This window comes from Diabrotica virgifera, chromosome 7, assembly GCF_917563875.1.
Source record: "Diabrotica virgifera virgifera chromosome 7, PGI_DIABVI_V3a".
Taxonomy (NCBI): Eukaryota; Metazoa; Arthropoda; class Insecta; order Coleoptera; family Chrysomelidae; genus Diabrotica; species Diabrotica virgifera.
The window spans coordinates 149,976,446-149,991,364 of NC_065449.1; the positions used below are offsets into that span (position 1 = coordinate 149,976,446).

The window sequence follows — 14,919 nt, forward strand, 5'->3', positions numbered from 1 at the left end:
CACCTGACCCAGTTATAAAACTGTCTGAGTAGCAGTTCCCAAATTTGACTACATTAGTACGGTTGGTAAGGTAAGATTCAAAGAATTTTATAAGTTTGTCTGAAAATGCACAGATTTGTTTGAGTTGATTTTTTGTTTATGAAACCATGTTGTTCCTCCATTAAAGTTTTTGAAACATGAGTGTAGGGATTCTTTAAAGACAATCGTAATAAAAGTCCGTGTGATGTTTAACAGTTTTAATTAATAAAATAGATAACTAAATTATTGATACTATTAAATTGACGAAATATAAAAGTGTTCGTGTAATTGTGACTAAAACTTTACGAGTTCTCACAAAAGAAAGTGTCTTTGAAACATTCGTGTTTGTCTACTTAATATATGACTGGCTTGTCAATATTACGTTCTTATGATTATCCCAAATACAACCTCTTAAGTTCGAATCTCAGAATCGACTCCAATAGCACGTCTGTCGTCGCTGTGATCTTAATATCGACTGGCTGTATTCCTTCCCATACAACCAAAATTCTCTTATTTACTGCTAATCTTCCCCTTTTCATGGTTTAATTCGCTTTCGTGGGAACTAACCTATTAGTAATAAAAATTGGGTCAAAGGGCTCTACTTTGTTATTTTTATGTCTTAAAAATAAACAGAATCTGCTCACTAAACTATCCCTCGATTAGATACGCCCACCCATCTGTGCATTAGAGCCTCGCTGACAACCTCTCGTTTCGTGTTTGTAAATACTAATAATTAAATAAATATTATATACAGGGTATCTTAAGAATTAAGATAAAATATTTACAATTCTACATGAGTATACAGTCTATTGTACATAATTTTTTCCAAGATTTTTGAAAGAGAAGGTTTTCTTTCTCACATAAAAACTATGAGATCTATAATGAAACAGGATCGGTTAACTTACCTAGCAACTTTGTGCATTGAGAATGATTTAGTAAAATCATGCGTTAGGTTATTGTTATTAGAATCTGAGAGTAACTAATATTAATTTTCGCCTGTCTAGGCACATATCGATGGCTTAGTGTGAAAACCTCGTATCTCATTAAATTACAATTTTACAGGAGAGACAAAAAACTGATTTTCTGCATAATATTACCTTAAAACAAAAATTACGTTACATATTTTTATTTCGAGCACATTGAGACAAATATCTGATATTGGCTTAGAGCTGAAAGTGTTAAATGTTGCTATTAAATTGGAAATACAAATATTAACTATGAAAAACACGTAAATATCCTTGCAGTATATAGAGCCTTTGCCCAAGTAACTATGATAACCTTGTATATCTTGATATACTTGTTTTTCATCTCAAATGAGGTTGTGTTTATTATTATTTATGAGGTTTTAATTTTTCATAGCTTATTGCACACCTCCAAATACTAGGTCGATACAATATAAATCTTTTGATTTAAAGTTCATAAAATGTTTCTATATGCCGGACTACCTTTTGTTGTTCACAAAAAACATTTCTGCAAGTCGAATCTCTCAAACAAACACTCCAAATTAAGTACCAAATTCTTGGTTATAAATATAGGTGGTATTCACACTAAATCAAGAGAGCAATTGATATATGTGGTTAGTGGTTTCTTTTTTGGCTGTAGAAAATAGTCTAGTGTATTTGAATTTTTCTAACAGTTGCAAATCGTGAGATACATGGTTTTCAAAGTAAAACCACCAAAATGTCATTTTCTAAAAAAAATGAGATACCAGGTTTTCACACTATGCCATCGATATATGATTAGACTGAAATAAAAGTACCTTGAATGGCAGCTGTAAGCATTCCTTTCCCAACAAAATCTCCAATGTAATATGGGCCTCCTGATAAAATACGAACGCCCTCATCTTCCATGTAATCCTTTCGAACTATAACATTTCCAAAATCGAACAAGCGTACTTCTTGATTTAAACATGTTCCTCCGACTAAACTACTTCTAATTTTTAATGACATTCCATGACTGCTTATTATTTTAAAATCCATTTTTGTTTGATTTAAACAGTTATCATTTTATAAGGTTATACTTTTGTTGTCAAACAAATCTCAACTGCCTTATTATAAGTTATAATATTCCAAAGAATTTTAATGAGAAATAATAAACCGACACAAAAAACTAAACTCCGACTCAAACGAGCGTTATTATGATAAACGGAATCTGAATAAATATGGAATTAATTGAAATTTAATTTTTACAGCAAATAATCTACCTAACCTCAACAACTTGAACGAGTGGGCAACGCGCCGACGCCTGGTGGCAAATTTGAAAAGCATCAACTCAAGGAAGACTGCCATTAATTTGTGTACATATTTGCGGTCAGTTTATGTTGTAATTAACAATAATTTCGCCTTAAAAAAACTATTGCAGTGTTCCTTAGTATTCATTCCTATTATACTCTACGTAATGACCTAAATTAACCAATGCCAAATCACACATTTTGTTAATTTAACGTTTGTATTAAACGTAGTATTTTAAAGGGCGCTAAATGTTTAAGCGATTGCATATTCTGTACATAGAATGTACATTGTTATGCAAAATATCCCGACCACCTCGTAATTTCCAGAACACAATTATTATAAAATAAATTCACCTTCTTAGCTACTTAGTTTCCAAGTTTCCAGTTTTTATTTAATTAAAAATTGTTATCTGTTGGTGTAAAATAAACTGTAGTGCACCTATTAATTAAATTAAAAACAAAATTAGAAATCCTAAGATAGATTACTAATTTTTAGAACGATGTGTGATTATCGGGGGGGGCCAGATTTTTTTATGAAAAAAGGTAAAAACAAATCAGTAGTTAGCATCAAATTTTAATGAATGCATACAGATTAAACATAATTTTGAGTCATCTTTAACATATAAGATGTCTTAGTTGCAAAACTTAGTGGTTAATTTGATTTGGCAAAACACTCCTGTAAATGATTTTAATTTAACGTTTTAGAACTGTGATTTCAAATGACAAAATGAATTAGGCATTCCAAATCACGTGATATAATATGGCTGCTGGATGGCAAAACTGTCATCCATAGGCGTATCCAATGTTTAAACCACTTCATATTTAATTTGCTATCACAATTTCACAAATTTCGCTACACAATTAACAAAAAAACAAAACCAAACAGGATATTCTTTACAAATTTGTCAATATTCAATGTAAACATTACATACATCATGACCACCCCCCTTAACTGTGTCTATGGCCATGTCAGTTTAGCCATCCACCGACCACCACTGACAGTTCATGGGAATCCCTAATTGTTTTCCTAGAGTTGTCGTCCATCTTTGAAATTTTGAGCGCTCTTTGTTGGAATTTAATTTTGCGAATAGGGCATTTCAAGACTTTGACGTTTATGTCACCGCTGGGAGGCACTTGGTGAGGTGCGTTCGCGGATTTACACCAGGTAAATAAGGCAAAAATATATCATGTTCAGTGGCGTAGCTGACAGGCCCGCAAGGCGGGGGGGGGGGCGACGTTAGGATGGGCCCCTTAAAACCTTTAAGCTTAATACTTACTATTTTTAAAATTGGGGACCAAAACATATTTTCCTAACAAGCATCAAAATAGGGAATTTGGAAAGAAGTAATGAAAGGTAACTGACCTAACTCTTACTCTTTCCGGGTGCAATTTAGCCTTTCGTGTACATTTGTACATGTTGGTAGTTTAGATGAAAGTAAACTCCAAGTTATAGCAAGCGTTATGAGCGGTGTGTATTCAGGCGTAAAAAGGCGCATAACTGACATTGAAACAACAGCTTCCTATGTTCATTCTTCATCCCATAACTGAACCTGTAGTGTTAAATGATGTAGTTGCTGGTGTACAGAAGTTGATTTTTTTACGATACGATTAAGACATATGATTTTTTAAGTGCAAATATTAAAAGATGGGATCTACTATGTACTATTGCGACTTTGGATTTATCGCGTTTGCCAACACTTAAAAGGTTATGTGAAACCCGGTGGTCATCCAGACATGATGCTGTTATGGCTTTGCTTCGAGCTTTCCGACAAATAATGAAATCTTAAACGAAAATTTCATTGCAATCTAAAAAACGATAAAAAAATTAGAAGCTAATACATTATAAGAGCATATGAATAATTTTGAATTTGCCGTTAAGATTACCATTCAATCTAAAATACTTAACTTTACTACTAACATCAAAATTTTTGCAATCTGAAACAGCAGAGTTAACTGTCGCCTTCAACTTTTTAAAAAACTCGTGCTAATCTTCGAGAAATGAGAAATTCGTTTTCCGAGACTTTGGCAAAAGCAGCAGGAGTAGCGGAATAGTGTGGGGTACTATACCATACCGGAATTTAAAAATAAACGGATAAAACGTATATAAAATTTTACGATGAGCTCAGCTGCGGCGAAAAAAATAACTTCAGTTGCGACAAAAAGAGTTTTGAAGTTAATGTCTTCAATGAAAATTTAGATATACAGTATAAATTAAAGAAATATGGAACATAGCTTTTTAAGACACAGTGTTTGAACTGCATTTGAGATAGTTGACCAATATAAAAGTTCCAGACATTAAAACCAGAAATCATAGCAACATTAACATTGGCATGTAGAAAATATCTTTTAACTAGAACCTCCTACTTCTATCTCTCTTTTTGGGAGTTTACTAAAATAGCGAGCCCAGCCGAATGAGCCGAAAGTACATAATCGGACTTAAGGGTCCGCACCGCGCCAAGGAATAGAACCGAACCGAACCCACTACCTACATGCACAGACAAGGCGATTGCAGATACGCGGTACGAATGGGTTATTATTTTTATAAGTTTTTTATGTATTTAAAACATATAATTTAACCTAAAATATTTATTTTAATATTTATAGTGCTAAATATTTCATGTGTATCTATTTACGGATAGTGATGATTGGCATTATACATAATATTATGTAAATTGTTCTAAAGCTACTTTTTGTGGCGTTTGTGTAATTTATTTTTATAAATGGGAAATAAGCCACAATTTAACTTAAAAAATGATTTTGTTAACGTTTCGACCTCCACTTCGGACGTCGTTGTCAAAATACACAGTATTAATAAATTAAACAAAAATGTTGTTGCTTAGTAAAAAAAATTTCTTCTAATAATATAATTTATTCTAACTTATTCATATCGGCAATTATTAGAAGATTTTTTTTACTAAGCTACAACATTTTTGTTTAAATTATTAATATTTTGTATTTTGACAACGACGTTCGAAATAAAAGTTAACGAAATAATTTTTTAAGTTAAATTGTGGCTTATTTCGTATTTAGAATAATAAATTACATAAACGCCACAAAGAAATAGCTTCAGACAATATTTTAGGTGAAAAAATATGTTTTAAATAGGTACGTATCCATAAACCTAAACTTATAAAAATAAAATAATCTATTCGTACCGCGTATGCACAAAAAGCTAGAAGGATCTGCAAATTCTGCAATCGCCTTCTGCATGTAGTCAGGTCGCCGGTCGGTTCGGTTCTATTCCTTGGGGCGATCGCGAGGCGGACCCATAGGAACCGGTCGTATAATAATTCTTATACCTGATTCTGACCTAGAGGTGGGCTAGAAGTATTTGCAATCATGTAACCGTAACCAAAACAGAGCAACAAAATAGTTATTATTTTGTCTAGGAGTCTAGGTCATGATTATAAAATTAGGTCTGTTAGAATGAGAAACAATTTTATTCAAAAAGTAGTTATTAATAAATAATTTCATGTTTTTTTCATTGTCTTAATTGTTATTAGAAAATCTAACAAGAACATAGGCGCCAAATTTCGGGCCAATGCTTTCTCAATGCATTCATTTTTTTCGAATTTTAAGAAAATAATAAGTATTTTTGAAAAATATAAACGCGGAATGAAAGATTACATTATTATCTAGGGCCGAAAGTCCATTAGAATAAAAAAACTGTCATTTGAATGAGATATTTGAAATTAAAAATCACACTCAATTTTCTCTTCTTTTTACCGCTGTAACTTATATTAGAAGTTATAGAACACATTATAGAAGTTTTCAGGGACTTTTAGCACTCGGTAATTATGTAATTTTTTATTCTGCTTTTAAATTTTTCAAAAATACTTACTAGTTTTCTTAGGATTCGAAAGAAATAAATGCATTTAAATAGCATTGTCCCGAAATTTTGCGCCTACCCTCTTAAAAACGAAATACAAAGTAAACTTTAAATACCAGTATTTGCTACAAATACTTATTAGTTACTATTTGGTACTTTTAAATTAAAATTTCAGAATAGCAGCCTTTTAACCTTTTTATAATTAACTCGAGTTCTTCAATCAGAAATAATTAGATCAGCTTTGGAAATAACCGTTCGCAAGGCACTGATGTTCCAATGACACTAATTCGTTCTTGAGCTACTTGTGCATGATAAGGAAAAATATATTTATTTTCTCTCCGCCATTTTAACGAATCTTCATTTCGCGCCAACCGATCGCATTCCCTAAATCTTTGCATTTCTATTATTGCCCTGCTTGTCGTAGTGCCTCGTGGCTGATCCTGCGATCCCATAATAGCATCCGGATCTGCAGATGTTTTCTCATGTTCTAATAAAATTTGAGTCGTAAATCCTTTATCTCTTTGTTCCATTCCAAGTTTTTCTGCAATAAGAGCGATTCTATTTTCTGTGCTATTTCCGCATTTGTTGGATCCTTAAAAGGAATTAGTCGAAACCTTATTCTGCCAAGAAAAGTTGAAACAGTTTATCGACAGTTTAATAAAATACTCATACATTGTTGAACTAGTGTTTACGTACATATTTGTTATGCTTATAATAGCCTTAACAATTTCTTCTAGCTGAATAAGTCTTTCCAACATATAAAATGTCGAATTACAACATGTGGAAACATCTTGCAGTAATTTGAGAGGATTCCCGTTTCCTGGATTTTTTCAAAATCTAAAAGTTTAGCAGTTACTTGTAGAACTCTTTTTAAAGTGGCTAATGGTATTTTTTATTTTGGTTAAATTTTTAATGATTTTCTTATATCACTTTTGATAACAACATCTGAGGTAGAAGTTGAAACGTCAATAAAATCATTTTTTTAAGTTAAATTGTGGCTGATTTCCTCATCCTTTAAGCCATCGTTCACAATAAAGTTTATTTATTGTGTGTGCAAAGCATCCAAAATGTTTCATTTTCACATCATTTTGTACCACCTTTAACATTTTGTGCATTATAGGAAACAATAATGTGTTAAAATTTTGTTTTCTAAGTTCTCTAAGTTTGATAAGACAGCTTTATCTTACAAATATTGCATGATGCATAATTATCATCCACTTATATAAAAACGTTCCATAAACTACAAAATTTTTCTATTTTTGTTTGACACTAATGGCATGGTATGCGTTCTAATAGCAAACCCAATTTCGTAATAGTGACCTAAACAAAATAATAACACGTGTAGAATTTTACGATGGTCCACAGTGGTAACACTTTTTATTAGGAGTTTAATATACGAATATTTCGTTGCTCTGTTAAATCACAATCACGATTATTTTTTTAAATGGGAATAGGGGTCGTGTGATAGCTCATTTGAAAGGTAATTTAATTCTCTATGCAGTAATATAAACATTTACATAATTATTTATATAGGGTGTCCAAAAGAAATTGTTTTGAATTAAATTTATTGACATAAAAAGAAGGATGAATGTAATTTATTTAGTTCAAAATACATTTTACTGTTCTCAGAAAACAGAAAAAATGTTTATTTGGAAAATAATCATTCCTTTTCGCTTAAATCAAATGTTCAAACTGTTAAGAGGAAGGTGGGTGGCGGCTTTAATATTGAGTTTATGCAAAAAACAATATTTATTTGTCAAATAAACATTATTTCCTGTTTTTTCTGACAGCAGTAAAATGTATTTTAAGTTAAATATATTACACAAATTCTTCTTTTTGTCAATAAATTTAATTCAAAAAAAATTTTTTTTGGACACCCTGTATAAATAATTAGTTAATGTTTATATTACTGAATAGAGAATTGAATTACCTTGCAAATAAGCTATCACACGACCCCTATTCTCATTTAAAAAAATTATAGATGACGTCATCACGTACAGATGGGTGACGTCACTAGTATAATACATATGTCAAAAAGTCGCAATTTGAAAATAAAAATTGACCTGTTTTGGGATTTTTTACCAAAATCGTCCATTCTCGAGAAAATGAATTTATTCCAACCTTTACGTGCTCACTGTATAAAATATTGTATTATCTCGGAATATCCAACTATTAATGAAAATATTTTTACGTTTCCTTAAAAGTTTACACATTGTAACATGAATTGTTTTCACAATGACTGATTCAGTTACAGACAAAAATCACAATGAATAAAATATCACTATCGTAAATTAGCCCACCTCTAGACTCGTTCAGTTGATTTAAAACAGAATGAAATGGTAAATGTAGGCGGGCTTTTGCATTTACGTAGCTTAGTTCAGAATCCAGCAGTCGACTGAGTTATTGTACTTGTATAATATAATAATTATTTGAAAATATTTTGTTGGCCAACCACCTAGAGCCGTAATACGTGTATTGACTATGATCCGTTTAAATATCGCTGGACCTAGGGATGTTCGATACTCACCAAAGTATCGATACATCGTATCGATACGTATTGTTAGGTTCTGTATCGATACCCTATGATATCGTACTCAAAAGTATCGATACTCCAAGTATCGGTACAAAATATCGATGTCTTTATTTTGACATATACGCATGCGCAGTATGGAGTCCGTCCTTTATTGTAATAAAATTAAAATACAGAGCACGCTGACCACGTCACCACGTGCAGGCAACCTGGCCTGGCCCACCAACCTCTATTCAAGGAAAATAAAGGACAAAGACCTTTTATTAAAAGATTCCTCATTTTATGGTAATAAAATTTCTACAGAAATGATAATCCCTTGCCTGGCGATACTCTTTGTCCTTTGTTGTTATTTCTATTTATATTGTTGACAAACGTTAGGATTTAGGATATTTGCATTTTTTGTTGACATTACGTAGTTCTCTATTTCCCTGAAATGCTAAAAGTTAAAATGCTTTCTTTCTTCCTTTTATTCAAAAATTTTAACTTCAAGCCGTCATTAAATTCCCAAATAGTTCGAGGATAATAATTCTCCAAACCGGTGTTGCAAAAGGTATTGCATAACCAGGGCCGCGCCAAGACTTTCAAGCGCCCCGGGGCAAGAAATTTTAGGCGCCCCTTTTTTCCTCTATTTGTAAGTACCTATGTAGTTTTTTGCGACTTAGTGAATAGGTATACCGTATTCGCTCCGTGCGTGACTATGGTGGGGGTACCTTGAAACGATGCCAACATGAGTAGTGGCGAAATATGACAATATTGGAGATATCTTTATAATGTCATTGTCATTGTTTGTATAAAAAACTTTGTCAAAAATGGTATATAACTGTTACCTATTTATCATATGTTTAACGTCAAATTGTGAGATCCAAAAACGTCAGATCAAGGCGCTATGTGTCGCGTCAGTCACGTACAAAGCGAAAACCTACAAACTATTTGTGACAAGAAGAATCATCATTCTTCTTGTCTTTATCTCTATGCGGGGTCAGCTTCCCTAATTGCATTTCTCCATAAGTCTTGGATCATATCGATATTAATCCCCTTTACTGACATGTCCTGCCTAAGCGTCTCACCTCAGGTCTTCTTTGGTGTTCCTCTCTTACTCCTTCCAAGAACCTGCAGTTCAAGAATTCTTCGTATTGGGTAACTGACGTCTCGACCTTAAAAATGACTAAACCATCTTAACCTATGCCTTCTCATTTTGGCATCTATTGGTGTCAACCCTAGACTTCCCCTAATATACTCATTCCCAATCTCATCCTTCTTTGTCACTCCAGTCATCCATCTAAGCACTCTCATTTCCGCCACATGCACTCGTTGTTCTTCTTTTTTTTTTTAACTATCCAACATTCAGTTCCGTACATCATAGCTGGCCTTATATCTGATTTATAGAATTTTCAGCTTCATTGGAATTTTTCTGTCAAAACCATTCGCTTCATTCCACTTCATCCATCGATTCATCCAACTCTAATTCCACTACATGCATCTCCATTTATTTCCCCATTACTCTGTAATACCGATCGTAGGTAGTTAAAAGTAAAACTATTACTTTTCAAAAAGTTTTAAACTCTTCCAGGTTATCTCCACTGTTCCAGTTTTTGTTCTAAGTCGCTTTTACTATTTCATACTAACACTACACCAACAACATACGAGTACATTAAGAACCAGGGAATGTTACCTGTAGCTTCGTTGTTATCTGATCCAAAACTAATAAGAATAAAATTTATTTATTTATTTAATAAAGACTAATCTCCGAGTCTTGGTAAACGTGCAATCCTACTTTCACATGAAATTTATCAGTCTCTTCCACACCTGCCCTAACACTAGTTGTTGCTTCCTCATACATATCCCTCACAATATTTACATATTCATCCGGAACACCTTTATTATTGAGGGCCCACTACAGAATCTTTCAAGGAATTCTATCATCATATGCTTTCTCAAAATTTAGCATATAATCGTTTGTTTCTTTATTTCCATATTTTTCATCAGCTGCCTTATAATGAAAATTGCATCTGATATTGATCTGCCCTGCATAAACCCAAATTTATTATCACATATTTCGGTTTCTGCACGTATCCGTCTATCAACTACTCTCGCCCATAATTTCATGGTGTGAATAAGTAATTTTATGGCTCTGTAGTTTGTATATTGTTGTATCTCCCATGTTTTGGTAAATAGGTACTAATATACTGCTTCTTCATTCGTCTTGCATTTGTCCAACTCAGGGGCGTCATTTGATAGGGTCAGGGGGGGAATTGCCCCTCCAGACCATGAAAATGACTGAAATTTACAAAAAATACATCAATTTTCATCATTACATCATATATAATGTATTGTATATATAATGCTTGCCCCCCCAATCAAAATTTCAAATGACGCTCCTGGTCCAACTTCTCTAATTCTATTAAATAAACCTGTTAGCCACCTTGTTCCTGTCGCTCGTAATGCTCTCCACACTTTCCAAGAAATATCACCTTTTCCAACTGCTTTTCCTTTCTTTATTCTGGAAGTGCTTGAACCACTTCTTCGTTATTTACAAAAAACAACGATTACACTACCAGAGAACAAACATATAGTTTAGATTAATGATATAAATAAGGTTTCATACACTTATGGGATCAAAGTAATATTAGCTGCTATTTTTATTTACCTACGATTGGTAAGTTTTCAATTTTACAATAAAATATTACTAATATTTCTGATTTAATTTTACCAGTGGGTAAAATCCTTCTTGTGCTTAGTCAATGTCATTACTTTTGTTTATTGTTTCTGGTAATAAAAAAAATCTGATAATTTCGGTATTGTCAAAAAAAAATTCGGCACCTTCTGGCGCCTTTTCAATAAAGCGCCGAGGGGCACCGCCCCTCTTCGCCCTTATGGACGGTGCGGCCCTGTGCATAACATAAGGGGTTAAATGTTCGATACGATATTATGATTCGGTGTATCGATACACAGTATCGATACCAACTAATGTATCGATACAAAATATCGAGTATCGAAATATAAAGTATCGATACCTCAAAGTATCGATACGTATCGAACATCCCTTGGACCTTGCAACAACTTACTAAGAGGTTTGTCGCATAGTCGCATTGAGAGACACGTATAATAGGTTTTCATGTCTATTTCCAAAAATCTATTAACACTAACTGATGAAGACTTATTAAGGAAAGGCATAGTTAAGTTAAGGCATTGTCATTTACACATAGTTTAGTAATTATACTGGTATTAGTTGTCGTTATGTTTATAATTAATACGGGGGCCCACAAAAACTGTCGCAGGGGGCCCCGAATCTTCAGCTACGCCACTGATCATGTTCGGGATACTTGAGCAGCCAGGTTGCAAATGGGTTTATTGGGTACTTTATACCTAATACATACTAAAACATTATAAATACAAAAATGCCCGTCACAGTTTGAACGAGAAATTTAGTTATTAACAAATAAGGGTCAAAAATGAGTTTTTTCGTTTAAATCGCTACAGGCAAAAATATGGTAACTAAATGTCTTATTTATTTATAATATTTTTCTTTTAGTAGATGAGCCAAGGTTGAAAATAGAAAATTTTTGAATTTTGGTCCGATTATTTGTTGCTTCGGATATTGCAAAATAAAACTAAAATTTCGAAAATAAAAAAATTGCTGTAACTTTTGCGAAAATGAATTAAGGACTTTCATATTGCATGAAAAGTTGAGTCAAACTGTCCGTACAATGCACAAAAATTTTTAAGACGATGCGTCAATTAGTTTAAATTTTATTCAATTTGTTTATCCCAAAGAGCATTTTTTTCGCAATGTTATTGTTCAGAAAATAATAATGATACAGCAATTCTGTAAAAACAACATGAAAGAAGAATAGTCATATTTTCAACGCATTTTATTAAAATAGATACATTTTTGGCTTATAAACAATTTGAATAACTTTGTTAATATTGACTGTAGACTGTAGGCTAAAACTACAATGGAATTTGAAAAACTGGTATTTTTATACGAATTTTCAAAGAAAAACTTTTCGCCTACGTTAATTACGGTCAAAGTTAGCCACTTTTTTTATTTAATTGACGGTTACTTTGTTTATAACAATTGAATCGTTTATTTCAGAAAGGGGTCAAGTGACTCATTTTGACAAAATGAGTTTTTGGTGGATTTTCTTAATTTAAACGTAAATACAGCTTTTGTTGCAGAAAGGAATCAATTGCTGCCATATGTGTTGCCTTGGCAGCGCAGGGAAATTAGCGTTTAGTGCAGAAAGGGACCATGCAACGCATGACTCCTTGCTTAAAAATTGTGTAACCACCAATTTTATTTCAGAAAGGGGCCAAGTGCAAAAAATTATTTATTTTTTTCTTAACCAAATTAACAAGATAAATTTTTGAAAAATACAATACTTTTTGACAAACACTACAGGTTATTAGTGAGAATTTTTATTTTATATAAATAAAATTTTTGTTGAATGTAAACACGTTTTTTTTGTTTTTCTTAAAAGCAGGTTTTTGTGACTTGACCCCTTTCTGAAATAAACGATTCAATTAAGCAACCTAACTAGAGCCATTTTAAAATTGAAGATATATAGGTTATCTGTAAAAGTTTGAGTAAACTTTGAACCTCAACAGAGTGGTTAATAAAGCTTTAAAAATGGCGTCCGAACGGAAATAATTCGTGGTCGGTGGAGGGGAATTACTAAAATACGTGCACTCAAAAATGAAACTGATTCTGCAAACATATGCTGCGATTAATATCGCTGGAAATTGTTGATGGATTTTGATCATAATTTTTTTAATTTGTATGTACTCGTAGTCTTATAGAGTATGTTATGTACACACAACCCTACCTAACATTACAAAATGTTACGACCGATTTTAAGACCTACCGAATATACATATATAATTTCATAAAAATCGGTCAAGCGGTCTCGGAGGAGTATGGAAACTAACACTGTGACAGGAGAATTTTATAGATGTAAATATATAGATGGCTATTAACAAATATATGGGTTGGTGATAGAAAAGTGAAAATTAAGGGTTGTATGTATTTTTTAATTCTACATCATATAAAATTAAGGTATATAATTTTGTCCAAGAAAATAAAAAAAAATGTCAGGGGGGCAACCCCCTTATAACTTATGGGTATAAAAAATAGATTAAAACCTCTTCAACGTCCTATACAGGATAAACGTGTAAAATTTTATAAAAATCGGCCAAGCCGTTTCGGAGTAGTATGGTAACTAACACTGTTACAGGAGAATTTGATGTATATAGAAGTAACTGCGAATTAAATAATAAAAGTGGCTAACTTTGAACCTTATTAACCTAGGTAAAAAGTTTTTTTCTGAAAATTCCTATAAAAATACCAGCTTTTGAAATTCTAAAGTAGATTTACTCTATAGTCAATATGACCAAAGTTATTCAAATTGTTTAAAAGCCTAAAATTACTCTATTTTACTAAACTTTTTTCGGAGTGATAAAAACGACTTTTTAATAATTTTTTCAATACTTTAAAAATATAACTATTATTCTTGCATGTGGTTTCCACAGAATTGCATGTCATTATTAGTTTCTGAACAATAACATTGCGAAAAAAAGCTCTTTGCGATAAACAAATTGAATAAAATTTAAACTAATTAACGAATCGTCTTAAAAATTTTTGTGCGTCTCAACTTTTCATGCAATACAGGGTGTCTGCGTAACTTGGAACCATATGGGAAACTTTTTTAATATCAATTTTACGAAAAAAAGTCATTCTTTATAAAGTGCTCTGCATAGTCTAAAACCTAAGATGCAATCATCAGATATCAAATTTTGTCAACAATATACGAGGTATGTCAAAAAATATGAATTTCGCTCAAGAGCAAACTACCTTTATATTTCAAAATATCAAAAAATTTTACTATGAAAAGTTATTTGTAATTAAAAACCATATTCAAATATGCAATAACAGCCTTCTACTTGAAAAAAAAAAAAATTCTAAAATTTTCCTAAATTACCGATTCCGAACATCATTTTTATTTATTAGATATGTAATAACTCTTATTAATAATTTTAGGAAAAAAGTTATTCGTCATAAAAATCTGTGCATGGTCTAAACCTCAAGATGCAACCATCCATCAGTTATCCAAGTTTGTTAATTTTATACGAGGTGTGCCAAATAATATGAATTTAGAAATTCTTTCTAAATTCATATTATTTCCCAAGTAGCAATTTGTCGACGCGACAACGTTGTCTACCGCGTGGCAACGTTTTGTTACAACGTTGTTATTGCCTAGAAGACGACCCAATTCTGCACTAATTTGGTGGACGATTTTTGAGTTGTCTTGACGT

At 32.2% G+C, this 14,919-nt stretch overlaps 1 protein-coding gene across 1 annotated transcript in view; it reads right to left on the reverse strand.

The window, feature by feature from the left end:
• LOC114338615 (triokinase/FMN cyclase) overlaps positions 1–2,243 on the reverse strand; it is a 93,629-nt gene extending 91,386 nt beyond the window's left edge. Inside the window, exon 1 of the mRNA XM_050656422.1 lies at positions 1,778–2,243. Coding sequence (XP_050512379.1) covers positions 1,778–1,997 — 220 coding nt within the window. The 5' untranslated portion in view covers positions 1,998–2,243. The remainder of the gene's footprint in view (positions 1–1,777) is intronic.
• Between the last annotated feature and the right edge of the window lie 12,676 nt (positions 2,244–14,919).